This window comes from Lithobates pipiens, unplaced genomic scaffold (genome assembly GCF_037356315.1).
Source record: "Lithobates pipiens isolate NorthernLeopardFrog02 unplaced genomic scaffold, aLitPip1_a1.2 Scaffold_19, whole genome shotgun sequence".
Lineage (NCBI taxonomy): Eukaryota > Metazoa > Chordata > Amphibia > Anura > Ranidae > Lithobates > Lithobates pipiens.
Window position 1 is genome coordinate 104304913 of NW_027507764.1, and position 19357 is coordinate 104324269.

Here is a 19357-nt window from a genome sequence, read left to right on the forward strand (position 1 = left end):
ATTTTTTTTTAAAATACTGTTTTCACTTTTTTTCTTACCCTTTTCTTTCATCTTATTGCTGGTGATCCCATCCACTTCCTGTTTACATGTATACTTGCTCCAGCGCAATGTGTGTTGTCATGGTCATTTGTCATGGTCTCCACCAGGGGTGCATGTGACAGGGTGACAACAACTTAGAGATGGTTGTCAACCCTTAACAGGAGGTGTCTGAACAGGTATTTTGTGGAAATCTGCAGACATAAAAAGATTGATAACTACTTTTAAATGTTATTGTATGTATAGGCAAATGTCTTAGAAGAATTAGAACCCCTGTTAGGTTTTTATTGCTGTCTGTGTCCAAAATTTCAGTTGCCACCGAAATAAGAGGTTGAGTTATTCTTCCAATGGGGACATCTGTCCTGGTAACAACAGAGGGAAATTCCCCTCTCTTTGTAGGAATTTCCTTGTTTGCTGTTGAGAGGAAGTAAAGGGAAATCTTTAAAATGCTTTTTTTTCTGACAGTAATTTTCCTCACATCATCAAAAGAAAAAGTTTTGACTATACATACACTTTAAGGCCTCATGTACAATGTAGCTGCTAAACTTACAGTTAGAAACAGTTGGGCGTTTTTTTTTTCAGCAGCCACTGAACTCTCCTCTATGTGATCTTATCTGCACATGTACACTCAGTCGTTTATAGGTGTTTAGAGGCAGTTGAGTTTTCTGATGTTTTTTGAAAGCAGAAAAATCACGTTCGGGACTATAGTTTACCACCATTTCAAACGCCAAATGCTTGGAAAAGGGGTTAACCGGCATTTAAGTACATTTGTTTTTATAAGCGTTTTTAAAGAGGAACATGTGAAATGTGGAAAAACCACAATTTTCACCACATGCGGTTGCCTGCAAGCAAGGAGAGAGGGGGGAGAAGAGGGAAAGATGTGATCCATAGTTAAAGCACACTGCTCTCTCTTCTCTCACAGAATGGCTGAAATAGTTAATAATACTTGTTTTTCATGCATTGTGGGTATTTGGGGAGGTTATCTTTAAAAAAAATGCTTCTAAATGCAAACGTTTATAAACGCGCATAAGCACAGTATGTAAAAGCAGCAAAACTGAAGTTTTTAAATGACGGTTACTAGCTGTCAAGTTTCCACCATTCGGAAGAGGATTTCACACGCGTTGTGTGCATGAAGCCTAAAGATTGTGACATTTTAGTGTTTAGGTATAGATCTATTTTAATGTGGTAATTCTAATTCACATACCAATGGAGCGTCTGTTTTGGTTTTCTTTAACACAAAACTGTATTGTTTTTCTTCTTTAGAACGCCATGATGCTCTGTATGTTGTGGGGGCTCTAGATGAAGCCATGGAATTGCGAGGGATGAGATACCACCCAATTGATATAGAGACATCTGTAATCCGAGCCCACAAGAGTGTAACAGAATGGTAAATATTCTGCACCGCTTTATTTGTTCCCCTATTTCTTTTATTCCCTGGTGAAGTGGTGGAGGTTGTATTTTTGTTTTTTTTCTCTTCCATCCCTGCCTTCCGACATGTCTTAACAGGCATTCACACAACCTCTTTTAAATTTTTATACATGGGATGTCAAATGGCTAAACGCTTTTGAAAAGAGGACCAGAGTCCTCCAGAACATGTGGAGAGGAAGGGTGGGGGTGGACTTCCTTCAGTAGACATACTTTCAAATTTGAAAAAACCTAATGCTTGCTGACTTTAGATATCCATTGCAATATCACAGTACGTCCTCAGACTTTAAACTAAGGGGGTGAGCACTGTTTTTATTCACAGAACCAGGTGGGAACTTCTTAAAGCGTTAGTAAACTCCGCTTTGTGACTTTTACCTACAGGTTAGCTTATAATAAAGCTTACCTGTAGGTAAAATTATTATCCTCTAAACATGCACAATTTAGGAGATATTCACTTGTTTTGAAACCGTCACTGGCACATGCACTCTGAAGGAGCACCATACTCATGCCATCCCTTCAGAGCTCTGTACCGTGACGTGCATGTGCAGAATGGACGTCATCATGGCCTGGTCAACCGTCTGGTGCCATGGAACCCAGAAGGATAACTCAATGTAGATAGAAGCCCTGTGAGTGGTGACAGTGCGCCATTGAAGGGTTTAGTTTTAAGGTAAGTCTTTCATAATGTGATAGTATGTGATGCATACTAGCACTTATGCCATTGGCTTGCAGGGGGACCAGTTTTTTTTTTCTTTTTCTTTTCTTTTTTTTTTTTCTTTTTTTTTTAATGGCTTTACTGCTGCTTTAACTAAAAGTCAGATGGTCAGGGTCACTTTCTCTTTTTGAAAGGCAAGCTCAATGGGGCACATTCCACTGACCACCGATGCATTCAGGGTTTTCTCCATTGACTACCATTTTAAAGGGATATAGCTCTACTGACCACTAATGTAAGAGGATGTTTTTTAAAAAAAATGTAATTCTTATTTCTTAAATTTCTATAGTTTTTCACAAAGATTTTCTTTTCTGGCCATTATTATTTTTTCATTATTATATCAATCATTGATTTTTATGGTTATATCCACAACATTCTGATCATGCTAATGTACAGTTAGCTGTAAATATACTGTTAACAGTATTTGAGTTCTTAAAAATGATTTTAAGGGGAAGATTTACTAAAATTAGTGCACTCAGAAGCTGGTGCAGCTTGCAACTACAGCTTGTCTAATTAACCACTTCAGCCCCGGACCATTTTGCTGGCCAAAGATCAGACCACTTTTTGCGATTCGGCACTGCGTCGCTTTAACTGACAATTGCGCGGTCATCCGACGTGGTTCCCAATCAAAATTGACGTCCTTTTTTTTGTCACAAATAGAGCTTTCTTTTGGTGGTATTTGATCACCCCTGCGGTTTTTCTTTTTTGCGCTATAAACAAAAATTTCCCTCAGTTTAGGCTGATACGTATTCTTCTACATATTTTTGGTAAAAAAAATTGCAATAAGCGATTATTGATTGGTTTGCACAAAAGTTATAGCGTTTACAAAATAGGGGATAGTTTTATGGCATTTTTATTAATAATTTTTTTTTACTAGTAATGGCGGCGATCAGCGATTTTTTTTTTATTGTGACTGCGACATTATGGCGGACACATCGGACATTTTTGACACATTTTTGGGACCATTGTCATTTATACAGCAATCACTGCTATACAAAAGCAGTGATTCCTGTGTAAATTACACTGGCAGTGAAGGGGTTAACCAGTGAGTGGCAGTGTAGGGGTTAAGTGTCCCTAGGGGTGTGTTACTAACTGTTGGGGGCTGGGCTTTCTTTTAGTGAACACTGATCTCTGCTCCAATTACATGGAGCAGAGATCAGCATCACTTGTTGCTAGGCAGAACGGGGAGATGCTGTTTACAATGGCATCTCCTCGTTCAGCCGCCCTGTGAGACGATCACGGGTATGCCTGCGGCGATAGAGTCCGCAGGACCCGCGACCGGACTCACGGGGGTCCCGACCAGCACGCGAGCGTTTGGGTTTCAGTATAAGAGTCAGCGGGGGACAGATGCTGCATCCACCTAGGTAAGTATGATTCTAAAACCCCCCCACACTTCTCTTTTAAGCTTTGACAATAAAACCTACACAGATGCCTATTGAATGCATTGCCAAATTTGCTAGTAATGTGTTTGCTCAGTATGTCAAAGCCTCTGGATAATAATTTAGGTATGCTCTCATAAATGCATCAGTTCTAAAATTGACTATTATTCTCCTCTAGTGCTGTCTTTACTTGGACGAACTTGTTAGTGGTTGTCGTGGAGCTTGATGGCTCAGAACAGGAAGCCCTGGATCTTGTACCGCTGGTCACAAATGTGATCTTGGAGGAACATTATCTTATCGTAGGCGTGGTTGTAGTGGTGGACATTGGTGTCATTCCTATCAACTCCCGTGGAGAGAAACAACGTATGCACCTACGAGATGGGTTTTTGGCAGATCAGCTGGATCCCATATATGTGGCCTACAACATGTAGTCTTGTACATTTTAAGGCTTCCATGGACTTCACAATAGATGTAAAAAAAATTTGTGTCCACTAAAAAGAAAATCAAACGTACAAATAAGGGGATAACCTTTGTTCGGAATGGAGCAGTTTTTGTCATTTTAACTTACGAATTCCTCAATTAATTGAGCAGACAGAATGTGAAATGTGCTTTTGTTTTTACCACTACACTTTAGCACCAAAAGACTTTTTTTAGGGTACTGTGTTGCCTCAATTGAATGAGTTGAGAACTCTACAGGCCTCTGAAATTTAAAGGTCTGTGTGACCATCAACTTATTTTTATTTTTATTTTAAATGCCAATTTTTAAAAAGTTATTTGTTTTTATGTTGCTAAACTGACCCCATTGTTTTCATTATGTAGCTGTGGATTTTATGAAGGATTTTTATGTTTAATATAATGGAAATAAGTTGATTCATGAAACCTTTTATGGTGGGATCGTATCAACGAGTTGACACAACCTAATCTGAAAATGTAATACATTTTAAAATCTTGTTATTTGTGGGGGAAGAAAAGGTACGATTTTAATAAATAAATTCCAAATTCATAATAATGTAATTTAAAGAAAGGTATAGTTTAATGTTGTAAATTCTTGGGTACTGGATTGAGGCCAAAGTGTGTCAGCTGCTAATCTTTCCAGTGTGTAACCCACTGATATCAGAAGGGACTTTTTCTTTTTTTTTTTCTTTTTTACTTTATTTTGTAAGCTTTGTTTTTCCTTCTGATAGAGAAATTAGTTATTGGCTGCAAACCAACATGAACGTGCATTGGGTTATCAGGTGCCATTTTGCAACCAAAGCAGACTACTGTAATCATAAAATAGAAAAAAGTTTTATTTAAATGTTATGCCTCCCAGGGGCTAAATATGGCTGGTGGTTAATATAGCCTGGCCACCTCAAAGCCTCATTTTGCAGTCTCAAGAGAATTTGCATAGCTATTCATAAGTAAGCACACTAATTAAAAATTACTGTTCATCTCAGATTGAGAGTAATAAAGCTAGTGATTGTTGAATTGGTTAAAAAAATAGTATACTTAAGGTGGACTTTGGCAAGTATCTTTGTACTGAACTAAAAAGATAAAATAAGTTAACTCTCCATATGTAATTATGTATAAAATGTTTAATTTATTTTGATCTCTTTAGAAGTATAAAACAAAAACAGCATTCAAGAAAGTTAAAACTCTTGTAATGTTTGCTAATATTAAAAAAAAAAGCGTTGTATTATCTTGAGTGGATAGTATCACATCAAATATATATATGAAATTATAAATTCACTAATGGGTTATGCGGGAAGGGATATATTTTAATGTTTACGATGCAGTACATGTCACTTGCATGGTGTCTCCCACTGTATATAATTGGGTGTTATTCACAATCTTTGTTTGAAAACTGCAATCGTGGATTGCCTGTGTTCCCGTATAAAAAGTTATTCTAGATACCAGCAAGTGGATTTAAAATACCATCCTTTAGATGGTGTACAAAACGTATGGCTGAAATGCACTATAATTTTTTTTTTTGTTTGTTTTTTTCTTTCTCTTAGAGAAGCAACAGTAGATACAATTGTATAATGTGTGTGCTGATCAGAGGATACATTTAATAATATATAAAGAAAATAAAAGAAAAGAAGAATGTTGAGGAATGAGACGGTTACATGAAATTCATAGCCCGTTCCAAATCCTTGTTAGTGTGCCGCCTCACTCGTTTCATCTACATTGTTTCAGATGCAGAGTTAATCCATTCATTTTACATACTTTAGAGCATTTCAGAATAAGTATTCATAGAAGTTTTTAAACTTGATTTGCACTCCCTCTCAATTTTTAATTAAAGCCCATAAAAAAAAAGAAAAAAAATTATAAGGCATATGAATTTTTTACTTCCAATGTATTTAGTATTGTTAATTGATTCTATACCCAGATGTCTTTAATCCAATATCTTGTACACAATATCTTTTAAAAAGACCCTATCACTTTGCCCTTTCAAAACATAACTACAATGTTTCCACATAGCCTACCATACCAGACATGTACAATATATTTACCAATGGGGGCATATGACCTGCCCCATGACAGTGATCAGAACTGAGCAGCCAAACACCACTGTTACATGGTTTAGGCTCCATGCACACTGGGCTTAAAAATACATCTGTTTTCTTGGTGGCAAAAATTTCTCATATAGAGCATTTTTTGTACAAAGTCTAGACAACTTTAGGAGAGTTTTACGTTTTTTCTGCCAGTAAGCTCCAATCAGAAACATGATCCAGAAGGTTTTTTTTTCTGCCTCTAAACATTAACCACTTGGTTCCCACACTACGTCTATTGACGTCATGGGGTTTCGGTGGTTATATCTAAATGATGCCTGAGGCCACAGACATCATTCAGATATTGCCGTTTTCAGCCGGCGATTCCCTACACCATAAGAACGATCATAGCGGCTGTTCCGCCGCTTGATCGTTCTTACAGGTGGCGGGAGGGGACGCCCCTCCCGCCGCCCTCCGGTGCTTCTACCGACTCACCGTTTCCATCGGTGAGTTGGTCACAGGATCCGCCGGCCCCAGCAAGTAATCATAGAGATTTCCGGCGGACTAGATTGTCCCCGGAGTCTCTATGATCGTTCGGAGGCCGGGCGCGGTGTTATGACGTCACGCCCAGCCTCGGTATTCAAATTAACGGTGCCGATCTGGCTAGGAAGCCAGGATCATTTTTTAATTTTTTTTTTTTATTCTTCCCAGCCTAGAGGTGAGATATGGGGTCTTATTGACCCCATATTTCACTGTAAATAGGTCCGATCGTGCCATATTCCTATTACAAGGGATGTTTACATTCCTTGTAATAGGAATAAAAGTCATCAATTTTTTTTTTTTTCTTTAAGTGTAAAACTAAAAAAAATAAAATAAAATTAACAATAAAAAAAAAAAAATTTAAAGCGCCCCTGTCCCCGTGAGCTCGTACACAGAAGCGAACACATACGTAAGTCCCGCCCACATATGAAAACAGTATTCAAACCACACATGTGAGGTATCGCCGCGAACGTTAGAGCGAGAGCAATAATTCTAGCTCTAGACCTCCTCTGTAACCCAAAATATGTAACCAGTAAAAAAATTTAAAGCGTCGCCTATGGGGATTTTTAAATACCAAAGTTTGGCGCCATTCCACGAGCGCGTGCAATTTTGAAGCGTGACATGGTGGGTATCTATTTACTCGGCGTATCTTCCTCTTTCATATTATGCAAAAAAATTGGGCTAACTTTACTGTTTTTTTTTTGGTTTTTTTTAAGCATGAAACAGTTTTTTTTCTGAAAAAAACGTGTTCGAAAAATTGCTGCGCAAATACCGTGCGAGATAAAAAGTTGCAATGACCGCCATTGTATTCTCTAGGGCAGTGATGGCGAACCTTGGCACCCCAGATGTTTTGGAACTACATTTCCCATGATGCTCAACCACACTGAAGTGTGCATGAGCATCATGGGAAATGTAGTTACAAAACATCTGGAGTGCCAAGGTTCGCCATCACTGCTCTAGGGTCTTTGCTAAAAAAACATATATAATGTTTGGGGGTTCTATGTAATTTTCTAGCAAAAAAATTAGGAATTTTACATGTAGGAGAGAAATGTCAGAATTGGCCTGGGTGCGAAGTGGTTAAACTCAAAATATGCCTCTTAACGTCCTAATGTGCATGGATATATAAGATAACATTGAGTTGCTTATACAAGCAGAACACAAAACACCTTTAGAAGCAATATTTTTTAAGCCAGTGTGCATGGACCCTTAGGGGGTTATTTACGAAAGGAAAATCCACTTTGCACTACAAGTCCAAACTACAAGTGCAAAGTACACTTCAAATTGTACTGAAAGTACACTTGGAAGTGCAGTCACTGAAAATATGAGAGGTAGATCTGAAATGAGAGAAAGTTCTGATTTTTCATCCAATCCTGTGCAAGCTAAAATACTGTTTTTTATTTTCCTTGCATGTCCCCCTCGGATCTGCAGCGACTGCACTTCCAAGTGCATTTTCAGTGCACTTTGCACTTGTAGTGCAAAGTAGATTTTCCTTTAGTAAATAACCCCCTTAGTGTCATGATTCCATTCCCCACTTGAGTTTAGATAGGGAAAGATGCAACATCAAGGAAGAGATTATGGCTGTATAAGTATATGTGCCTGGGGGGGTGAGCTAGATGCAGACACTGTCACTTTGTCCTAATATATGCCAAGTGACAACTTCCCACCTGTGAATGCACCCACACTCTGATGTGGGGTTCATGCAACAATCATGTGAGCGTGATTGGCCCTGGAAATGGACTCCCTACTCCCAGAGTCCATTACTTGCATGTGATCGCTTTATGAGTGATTACATGCGGTTGGCCGTGATTAGCTGCGGGAGCTGGCAACCTCCTGTTTTTTTTAGTAGGGCTGCCTCTCGCGACTAATTGCTATAACCTTGCATCTAATTGGAGTGCGGGTGCACTCATGGGTGTGAATGCACCCTAAAACAGATTTATTTCCAACTTTATTGGTATGTTAACAGTCCTTCTGAAATGGATAAATCGTAATAGAAGGGCTAAAGTATAATCATTCCTTTGTTAAATAGATAATAAACTTCTGCTCCAGGCTATGTCAGTCATGTGACCAAAGGCCAAGACATCTAGTCATGTTTTCATCACAGGAAGGGAGCCTTGTTTTCATAGTTAAGGATCACAGCCCTCCTATTGCCTTTTATCCTCGATAGCAAGACTTTTTACTTTTTGAAAATGCATTCACTTCAGATTTTCTAGTGTGTTTTTTTTTTTTTTTTTATTGCTGCCCCTAGATATAATACAGCAGATCTCCTACACAAGACTGTAGAAATAAGCCTGTCTTTCAGAACTTTCTGATATGATATAATTTTAAGCACATTAAATGTATACATGTTATTGACCTTAACCGTGATTAATTCACGAAAACTTGTTATTTTCCCACTGCCGATCTGTTTCATTGTCAAGCTGTTGGTTACATTTAAAAGATCTAATTTTGCACATTTATGACGTTACACGTCCTATTAAAATAGATGTCACGATTACACATTTAAGTTATATTCTCTGTGAATATGTTTACTCCTAACTCAAAGGAAAAACCATGCCAAGAGAGACGTACTAAATTCAAAACACCTGTAGTTCTAAATATGCAGTAAGTATTGCCACCGTGGTGTAGTAGGCAGCTCCTCCCTGCTTAGTGTTTTGCAATAGACTTTCTCTGATGCCAGCAAATTAAACCTACCGCCAGATTACCAACACAACCAATCATAACCCCAAAAGGAGTCAAGAAATATAAATGCTCCAATTACACAATAGAAACAACTGTTGAAAACTCTGGTTAAGTACAGACATCCTAATCTAGAAAAACTGAAGGCTGGTTTGTGAAGGAGTCAACTTGAGTTGATTTGTCAATGGCCCTGTAGCATCTGTCTGCAATGATAGGGTGTTATGGTAATAAACATGAGGTTATGGTTGTGGCAGCTCCCCTATTTGGTCGACTCACTCTTGCTTCTCTGGCATTATTTATTCTGTTCTTTTTGGTGCAGATGAAAGTTATAGACTTTCTAGAATCCTGTTGCACACAAGTCATCTCATGGGTCAGGATTTCTACCAACAGTAACTTTCTGGAGAAAGAAATTGAAGGTTGAGTTCCTGAAACTGTCTGCCCCCCATACTGTTTTTATGTTACTTTGAGGTACCCCTGAAACCTGAATAAATGAATACATTTTGTTGATTTCTATAATAACTACTGAAGAGAAGAAAAAAATAATCCTGTTGTGTAAATACTGGCATTTGAAAATATATTCATATACAGTTAATTCCAAAAGAGGTATAGAGGCACTCACAGGACTGTTTATATACAGTTATATGTGGGATCCCAGAAAAATTAGAAATTGGTTTTATTTTTGTCCAGCTTTAGACCTATAGCTACAGACTGAATGTCAAGTGTTATTCGGGTTATGTAAGATACATTATTTGAACCTGCACTGTAAAATAATGTTATCATCAATATTCACAGAAATTGTCAAATCATAAGTTTCTATCTTAATGTTTACAAATGCCTCAGTTACCCCCTTAAATAAAACTTTAGTAGGTGAAACTCCTAACTTTTAAGAAAACAAAATCGGCTTATATTAGAGACTAGAGTAAATAAGCTAAAATACGAAAAAATCTTCCTGAAAAAGAGTTGGTGCATTGGTCAAAGTAAAGTAAAAAAAATCTGCGATAAGACTGTAATGTATAGGTCAGAGTGAAAAGAATTGTCTTGACCTAATCTGTCCATACATGGATTTAACTTTGGTTCAGCAGGGCCTGGATGAATTTTGATCAATGTATGGGCAGGCTGGTTGTGTTCAACCAGCCTGTTGGAAAATGTTCTCTCAAAGTATCCTTGCTGTCAGAATACAAAGACTCGGTGGGAGGGATTCCCCCATCCACATAGGATGTGTGAATGGGGGAATCGAGTAATTTTCTTTTATTCATCCCTCTGGTTGAAGGAAAAACAAAACGAATGTATAACCGTCCTTAAACGATAGCAGGATGTACAGATCAGAGTAAAAGTGGATCCACCTGACTTATGCATACAGATTCCATCATCCACACAGACGCGGTGGATGGAGGAATCTCCCCTCCTGGGACATTGTTTTCTGACAGCAGACCTCACAGCTGTTAGAATACACTGATCAGTTGCTGCAGCTGAAAAAATGTTCCAACAAATCCTATCGCAGAAGTCAATCAAATTATCAACTTTTTACTATTAGCCCTGGTTCACACTGCTCCGACATGAATGTCACACGCCTGACGATCTGACTTTGCTCTGTGATTTCGGTCCGACATTGATCCAACTTACTTGTAACTTTAATGAACTGTGATCTTATTTTGATCCGACTTTGATGAAGTGTGACTTGTCCTTTGACCAATCCAAATTCCAGTGACCTCTGAACACATCGCATCCATTAACATGCTGATCCGCCTTGGATGCGACTTAGGAGCCTGTCCATTCTATTCTATGGGCTGAAATCGCACCCAAGTCGGACCAAAGTTGTGCAGGAACCTTTTCTTAAGTCAGGGCGACTTGTGTGCGATCAGTTAAGATGGCATTCATAGGGAGATATTGAGCTTGTCGGATCTCATGTTGCACCAGTGTGATCTGTGCTTTAGTGCTAATAAAACCTTTCTAGTTCAATCTGCAGTTCATTTCAACAGATTTTTTAAAGCTGACCAGTAAAATCAAACTTGTTTCTTGTGTGGCGAAATTCTGTACACTGTTGATGTGCACAACTCCCTACCCCCACCCAAAATATCCTGCTCATGTGGTTGGCTCCCTGCTGGTTTTTTTATTTTACACTGGGACTATTCAAACAATTCTGAAAAGAAGGCCCACCCATTTAGGAAATAGGAAATGACTGTAGAAAGTGAGTGAAATTCATGTGTGAGCTTCAATACAAATATTATCAGGTAGGTGTAATGTAACTGACTATAGGGATTGCTTTTTTTCCTCATCAAAGTGGAGTTACACTTTCAGATTTCCGGCAGTCATTTTATGCTCGTGTTCCATCACAGACTTGGAAAAAACCTTTGCTGATAGTTGAGGTATCATCTCCGGCATGCCTACATGCTCACCTCATCTTTACAGGGTTAAATTTCACAACACCTTCAGTTCATTTTTAAAAGCTCCGTACTGGAATTGCAATTTGGTAATGGGGGAATAATTTGTTCTATATATATATATATATATCAGGTTTCTTCTTTGGCTTGTCATTCTTGGACCAATGTTGTGGTGTTTTGTTTTTAAAAAGCAGAGGCTTTCAAATATTAGCGATGGAAAGGGATTTTACCTGTGTTGTAGACTTTGAGAATATGCGAGTAATACAATAGAGCCAGCGTTGCCGGCCCTTTCAGCCCTTTATACGGTAGTGTCGACTCTAAATGCCAGCATATGATCTCAGGTATTAGTTGGATGTCAAGAAACAGCAATTGTTATTTGAGGAGATGGAGGAGCGGCCAAATACCGAGTAGTAAAGACAGAATTATGTAGCACTCTCTGCCTGCAAATAGATCATGTATCTTGCTAGTTTTCCGGATTTCTATGTGTTGTGACCATTGTACATGACACGTGAGTGCCCTCTCTGGTGCTTGCAAGGCGAAGAAACAGCAATAAAGGATTGTTCTGTACTAGAAAGCGTACTGTAGATAAACCATTCATGGGATCTTGTAACTTCTGTCTTGTGAGATTTGTGCTTTTTTTTTTTTTCTTTTATTTAAAAGTCAGATGTGGGTAGACCGAGAGGAGGGTACAGCTAAACCCATACACACAACACACACACACACGATCCAACAGATTCCTCATGGTGCTTGTTTTATTATATATTTAATTCTGCTTGACCCTTTACCCAAGGGAAAGACTTGTCCCTGTTTATTAGTTGAATGTTAGCAGAAGCGTTACTTCATGGAGTGTTGACTGGTTTGAGAAATGTCATATACTCAGCCAATCACAGCTGAAACCTAGAAAAAAAAATTTAAATAAAATTTTTATGTGCAAAAGACAGCAACCTTCTTGTATGTTAAACCACCAGTACGCTTTGTACATCTGTGATAACGCCTGTTTTATATTCAAATGAACAAATAAAAGCTTTTATTTTTGTTGCTCTGAAAACCTTGTTTCTTGTTATTTGTCAAATCTGCAAATATGTAAAGGATGTTGGAGCACTTCTTAATTAGACCGGTCAAAAAAACGTAAGGCCTTTATTATTTTTTTCTACTCTGCTGCTTAGACGGAATCTAAAAGGATAGATGTATGGGCCGCGTTGACATTTTCTTAAAGCGGTAATAAACTCAAAACCAAAAATGCATTAAATTACAGCTTGCCAATCAGTAGATGTAGAGAATTGGAATATGGTCAGCGCTCAATGGGTTAATGACAGAAAGTAACTGCCAAGTCAATGGGAACCAAAGGTGATGAAAAGAAAACAAATGTATTCCTTTATAGCATGTTAAAACTTTAATAAAGTACCAGTAAAAATAGAAAAGTAACAGAGCCTACAAGCCACCAAGGCACTAAGGAGCCAACGACATCTAAAGGAGCCAGCAGTGGGTCATGAGAGGCGCCAGTAACCCTGCTGTCCCTGATGAAATCCAAAGCAGAGCTAAAGTTCCCGCGGGTCAGGGGTTGATGTTTGGCCGCTAACAGCCTGGAAAAGCATGTTGCTGCAGTGTCTTCAACACTGGTCATATGAGGGACAGATCAGCTGACCTGGGCAGCCCGAGCCCGGAAGCCAAAATGCAGAGTCATAGAGAGAATGTGCTCACGTGTATGTCGGGTGGTTTCTGCCAGGAAGAGGAAGAGACCTGGAACCAGTGTGGAACGCAGGCTCATCTGTTGCTGAGACTACGCATTTCACGATCATGCTCTTCATCAAAGGAGACACTGCAGCAACAGGCTTTTCCAGGCTGTTAGCGGCCAAACACCACCCTGCAACTCTAAAGTGACGCAGTGCCGAATCGCAAAAAGTGCTCTGGTTAGGAAGGGGGTAAAATCTTCCAGGGCTGAAGCAGTTAAGGACACTCAGAGTTGTTTCATAGCCACTCCTTTGTTATCTTGACTGTGTGCTTAGGGTCATTGTCCTGTTGGAAGATAAACCTTCACCCCAGTCTAAAGTCCAGAGCGCTCCGGAGCAGGTTTTCATCAAGGATGTCTCTGTACATTGCTGCATTCATATTTCCCTCAATTCTGACTAGTCTCCCAGTTCCTGCCACTAAAAAACATCCCCACAGCATGATGCTGCCACCACCATGCTTCACTGTAGGGATGGTATTGGCCAGGTGATGAGTGGTGCCTGATTTCCTCCAGACATGACGCTTGCCATTCAGGCCAAAGAGTTCAATCTTTGTTTCATCAGACCAGAGAATTTTGTTTCTCATGGTCTGAGGGTCCTTCAGGTGCCTTTTGGCAAACTCCAGATGGGCTGTTATGTGCCTTTTACTGAGGAGTGACTTCTGTCTGTCCACTCTACCATGCAGGCCTGATTGGTGGAGTGCTGCAGAGATGGTTGTTCTTCTGTAAGGTTCTCCTTTCACCACAGAGAAATTCTGGAGCTCTGTCAGTGGCCATCAGGTTTTTGATCATCTCCCTGACTACGGCCCTTCTCCCCTGATCGCTCAGTTTGGCCAAGCAGCCCACTCAAGGAAGAGTCCTAATGGTTCCAAACGTATTCCATTTATGGATGATGCAGGCAACCCTTCTCCCTGGGACCTTCAGTGCTGCAGAAATTTGTCTGTACCCTTCCCCAGATCTGTGTCTCGATACAATCCTGTCTCGGAGGTCTACAGACATTTCCTTGGACTTCATGGCTTGGTTTGTGATCTAATAGGTGTGTGCCTTTCCAAATCGTCTGATTTACATGGTGCAGGAATACCTAGGGGTAAGGTCAGACTTGGACACCTTTCCCACCGAAAATCCTCTTGCTTATTGGGTCTTGAAGATAGATCACTGGCCAGAGCTTGCACAGTATGCAATTGAGCTACTGGCCTGTCCTGCATCAGTGCTGCTGGAGGCTTTGTAACCAATCACATAGTGCGCCTGTCCACCGACTCAGTTGATTGACTGACCTTCATAAAGATAAATCAGTCTTGGTTCACCACCAGATACCAAGCACCTGAAGCTGATGTAACCGAATAATTTTTTTGGAAATGTCACATCCCTTCAAGAATGCCTATGCTGATGCTGAGTGACTGTCCTGTTATGTTGACTGACTATCTTCTTCCTCCTCAATGATCCCGCTGATATCTTGGAAGAACATTTTTGGTTCTGGGTGATGCCACCAACCCAATTTTTCAGCCCCTGTTTAACAGGGGCGTGTAATTACAATTTTTGATGCAATGCTTTGCAGCAGGGATCATTCCTGCACTCCAACTAGAGTATCTGGGAGAGGTTGCAGTGTCGTGGCACCAGCAAGCAGTGCCTAAGGCCAATTTTTCAGCGACTGTTTAACAGGGGCATGCAATTACAATTCTTGATATAATATTTCACAGCAGGGCCCGTTCCTGTGCCCACCAAGAGTAACTGTGAGGACTTATAGTGTTGTGGCACCAGCACCACCACCACCACAACTACCAAAGGCCCAATTTTTCTACCACTGTTCAACAATGGCATGTAATTACAATTCTTGATATAATCGTTCACAGCAGGACGCTCCAGTGCCCACCAAGAGTCACTTTGAGGGTTTGCAGTGTTGTGGCAACACCAACACCTTAGGCCCCCATTTCTGCAGAGCATATAGGGCAGGCCCCTACTTTCAAACATCCAACTTACAAACGGAAGGAGACAACAGGAAGTGAGATGAAAAAAGACGGATGGCAAAACAAATTATACAGGGGTGATAACCCTTCCCTATGTTTTCCAAATAATCTTAAAAATAGATTTTTTGACTGGAGCTACACTTTAAAAATGTACCAGTTCAAAATTACAAACAGATTCTACTTAACACAACAAACCTACACAGTCCCTGTCTTGTTTTCACCACCTGTATACTGCTGTTCTGAGTATATAGGGCCTGGGGGCCCCACGCCTTTCCCTTTTTTAATATGGGTACGGGGTTCCCCTTAATATCTGTACAGACCCAAAAGTGCTGGTAATGGGCAGTGGGGGCTACCCATAGCATTTTTCATCAATGATTTTCATCCATATTGCCGGAACCAGATATTACATTAAAACCGCAAGCAGTTTTAAATTACTTTTTTTCCATTAAATGTCAATTTGTGCAGGGACTGTTCTAAACACAGGAAACATGTGCCGCTTCACAGGCATACTATAGACACCCCCCCAGGCACGATATTTAAAGGAATATTTCACTTTTTTTTCACTTTAATCGTCATTAAAATCGGTGCTCCCAAAAAAACGGGCGTTTTAAAAAAAATTATTTGGCATTGACCCATGTCCCCTGGGGAAGGAGCCTGGTCCCCAAACCCTTTTTAGGACAATATCTTGCATATTTGCCATTAAAATTAGCACTTTTTATTTGGAACGTTCGAGTCCCACAGACTTCAATGGGGGTGTTCGGCTCATCCCTATTAACAAGCTGACCTAATTAGCACACACCCTGCATCATCCACCCTCCCATTCCCAAGTGTACGTTTTTTAAATGAAATGCAATCAATCAGCGATCGCCCTTCTCACTAAATAAACAGATTGCATAGTGTATGGCCATCTTTATACAAGTACATAAGAGGGAGTGGACAGAAACACTCAGCTGTCAAGCAACCTTCACAACTCTGCATAGTGGGAACATGCATCTTTTTTTATTGTTGTTAGCGGGGGGGGGGTGTTTTGGAGCATTTTTTTTTTTTTTTGCAAATCTTTTTATTGAGATTTAGACAGTAAACAAACAGCAAGCAAACTAACAAAAAAAAAGAACACATACAGTGATCACGACTAGAGTTACAGGCGTGGCGTATACAGAGTTGTAATATAAGACAGTTTGGTACATACAAAATATGTCGGAGAGTCTATGGCACCTCAATGGCCACAGAGAGCTGACTCCATGTGCAACAGGACAGCTTGGAGCTAAAACATGCTACTCAGATACACGACATTTTCACTGGTGCAGTTTCCTATTTATTATCAGAAGATAACGTGTTAAGTAGGCTGCAGGTCAGAGGCTGTGGAGGCGTCTGCCAGCCAGTTGGACCAGACCTTGTCATATTTTTGTGGGCAACCCCTATTAACATAGCAGTCTTTGTAAAGAGGCAGGCTGCCGTTGACCAGTTTTTTCCACAGGGAGAGATGAGGAGAAGTTGGCTTACGCCAGCTGAGGGCTATGGCCTTGCGGGCATAGAAGAGAAGTAGCCCAACCAGGGTGCGCCGCGCCACAGTGGGAATTACATGATCTATCAGGCCCAGTATGCAAATTTCTATGAAGGGCCGGAGCGATATGGAGGTGACCTGTGTTATGACCCTTAGTATCTCCTTCCAATAGTCGACAATGGCTGGGCAGGTCCAAAAAATATGAGTGAAGTCCCCCGGTATTGTCCCACAACGCCAACACCCCGGGGGGAGGCGGGGTTCATTTTGTGCAATCTGTATGGGGTGAAATATGCTCGGTGGACCATCTTAAACTGTATTAGCCGGTCTCTCAGGGAGACCAGGGATCTGAAAGGGAAGTCCCACATGTCATCCCAATCATCATTATCAAAGGTGGGAATGTCGCGCACCCATTTGTCTCTGAGTTTTCCCAAGGTAGGGAGGGAGGTCGTTATCAAATGGGAGTAAAGTTTCGAGGTGGGCTTATTTTCACATCTGGACTTGAGGAGGTCCTCCAGTGTGGATTGGACAACCTGGGGGGAGAGCTGGAGAACTGGCAGCTGAAGGCATGGGAGAGTTGTAGATACCTAAAAAAAAAATAGCTCTGCGGGATGTTGAAATCAGAAATCAACTTGGGGAGTGGAGCCAGCGATTGGTTGGAAATTATTTGGTCCACTGTTTTAATGTTGAACTTAGTCCAAGCATGGGGTTCAGGTAGTTTGTAAAACTGCTCCAGGGTGGGGTTCAACCACAAGGGGGCAGCTGGAGAAAGTGCATTGGTAGGGTATTTTTCAATTTTAAGTCCTGCCCCCCATGCACGTAACGTGGTGCGCATGGAGGGGGTCAGCGGGTATGGGGCTTTTGGGCCACGATAAAGTAAAAATTTCAGCGCTTCCAGTGACTTCACCACCGCCGCCTCAACCAAGGTGGCAGGGTTTGTCCTATCAGGAGTGAGCCACCAAGCCGCAGTAACCAGCTGGGTGGCTAAAAAATATTTGTACAGGTCAGGGCACGCCAGTCCTCCCTGGGAGGACGGACGCGTAAGCGTTGACCATCCATACCTGGGGGACTGGTGTCCCCAGATAAAGGAGGTAAAGAGGCTATGCAGTCGGGAGAAAAAGTATTTAGGAATCCATTGTGGAGATTGGCGAAGTAGGTAGATAAATTTGGGTAGGATTTTCATTTTTATCAGGTTTATCCGCCCTAGCAATGATAGGGGTAGTGATTCCCATGCCTTCAGTCTCAGCCGTGTCTCCTGAACCACTGGGGATAGATTCAGGGGTAAGAAGTCCGAAGCCTGCCTCGAGACCACCACCCCAAGGTACCTGAAGCTCTCCACCCACTGTAGGGGTATATCGGGGGGGGGGGGCGGTGTCGCGAGCTGCTGGGTCTATAGGGAACAGAAGTGACTTTGACCAGTTATCCTTAAGGCCCGTGATCGTGGAGAATGAGTTCAGGATTTGTAATGCCCCTCTGAGGGAGGAGTCCGCGTCGTTAAGGAAGAGAAGGAGGTCGTCCGCATAAAGGGCGACCCTCTCCTCCAGCCAGCCAACACGCAGGCCCCTAATGTGCAGGGAGGTACGTAAGGCCTCCGCCAGTGGTTCCATTGCGATGACGAACAGGGCCGGAGAAAGAGGGCAGCCCTGTCTCGTGCCCCTGGACAGAGGGAAGGACCGTTAGAGACCCCCCCAACTTAATGGCTGACGTGGGGTGCTTGTAGAGCGTCTGTAACCACGTAATAAATACCAAGGGGAACCCCATTCTGCGGAGGACCTCCCACAGAAAAGGCCATTCCACAGTGTCGAAGGCCTTCTCTATGTCCAGGGAGGCCACCACCCGGGAACCCTCGTTGAGGTGTTGTGCATGGATGTTGGTAAACAGGCGTCGTAAGTTGATGTCAGTGGCTCTATTAGCCATAAAACCGGTCTGGTCCGTCTCTATCACAGACGGCAGTAGGGGCTGTAGTCTCGTAGTGAGCAATTTGGTAAGGATTTTGAAGTCTGCATTTAGGAGGGCGATAGGCCTATATGAGGCGCAGGATATGGGGTCCTTAGGGGCTTTGTGGATTAGTATTATGTGTGCATGGCTCATGGAGGTGGGAAGGGTGCCCTCCGCCAGACAGTGAGTATAGAGCTGGGCCAGCTAGGGGGCAAGTAGGGCCCCGTGGGTTTTGTAGAACTCTATAGGGAGACCATCTGGACCCGGGGATTTTCCTGCAGGAAAGGAGCAAATGGCCCTCTGTACCTCCTCCGGGGTAATGGGTCTCACCAAATTTTCTATCTCGGCGTCCGAGAGCCAGCCGAGTGCCAGGGGGTCCAGCCAAGGCGCCAGGTCCTGTGGCCTGAGATCCGAGGGCAGTACGGAGGTATAAAGGGAACTATAGTATTGCCAAAATGCGTCCAATATGTCTGGGAGAGAGGAGACCGATTCACCCGAGGGGGACACCACACTAGGTATCACCGTCAGGGGCAGGTTGTGTTGAGCTAGCATTGCCAGGAGGCGACCGTTCCGGTCCCCCTGCTCGAAAAAATCTTTGCTTGTTGCGGTAA

General features: G+C 41.6%; 1 protein-coding gene across 4 annotated transcripts in view; it reads left to right on the plus strand.

The window, feature by feature from the left end:
- The window catches only part of DIP2C (disco interacting protein 2 homolog C), a 689547-nt gene extending 676882 nt beyond the window's left edge, over positions 1 to 12665 (plus strand). For all 4 annotated transcript variants that reach the window (XM_077491128.1, XM_077491125.1, XM_077491127.1 and 1 more), the window contains 2 exons: positions 1300 to 1423; positions 3728 to 12665. In XM_077491128.1, coding sequence (XP_077347254.1) covers positions 1300 to 1423; positions 3728 to 3980 — 377 coding nt within the window. In that variant the 3' untranslated portion in view covers positions 3981 to 12665. The remainder of the gene's footprint in view (positions 1 to 1299; positions 1424 to 3727) is intronic.
- Positions 12666 to 19357: the final 6692 nt, after the last annotated feature.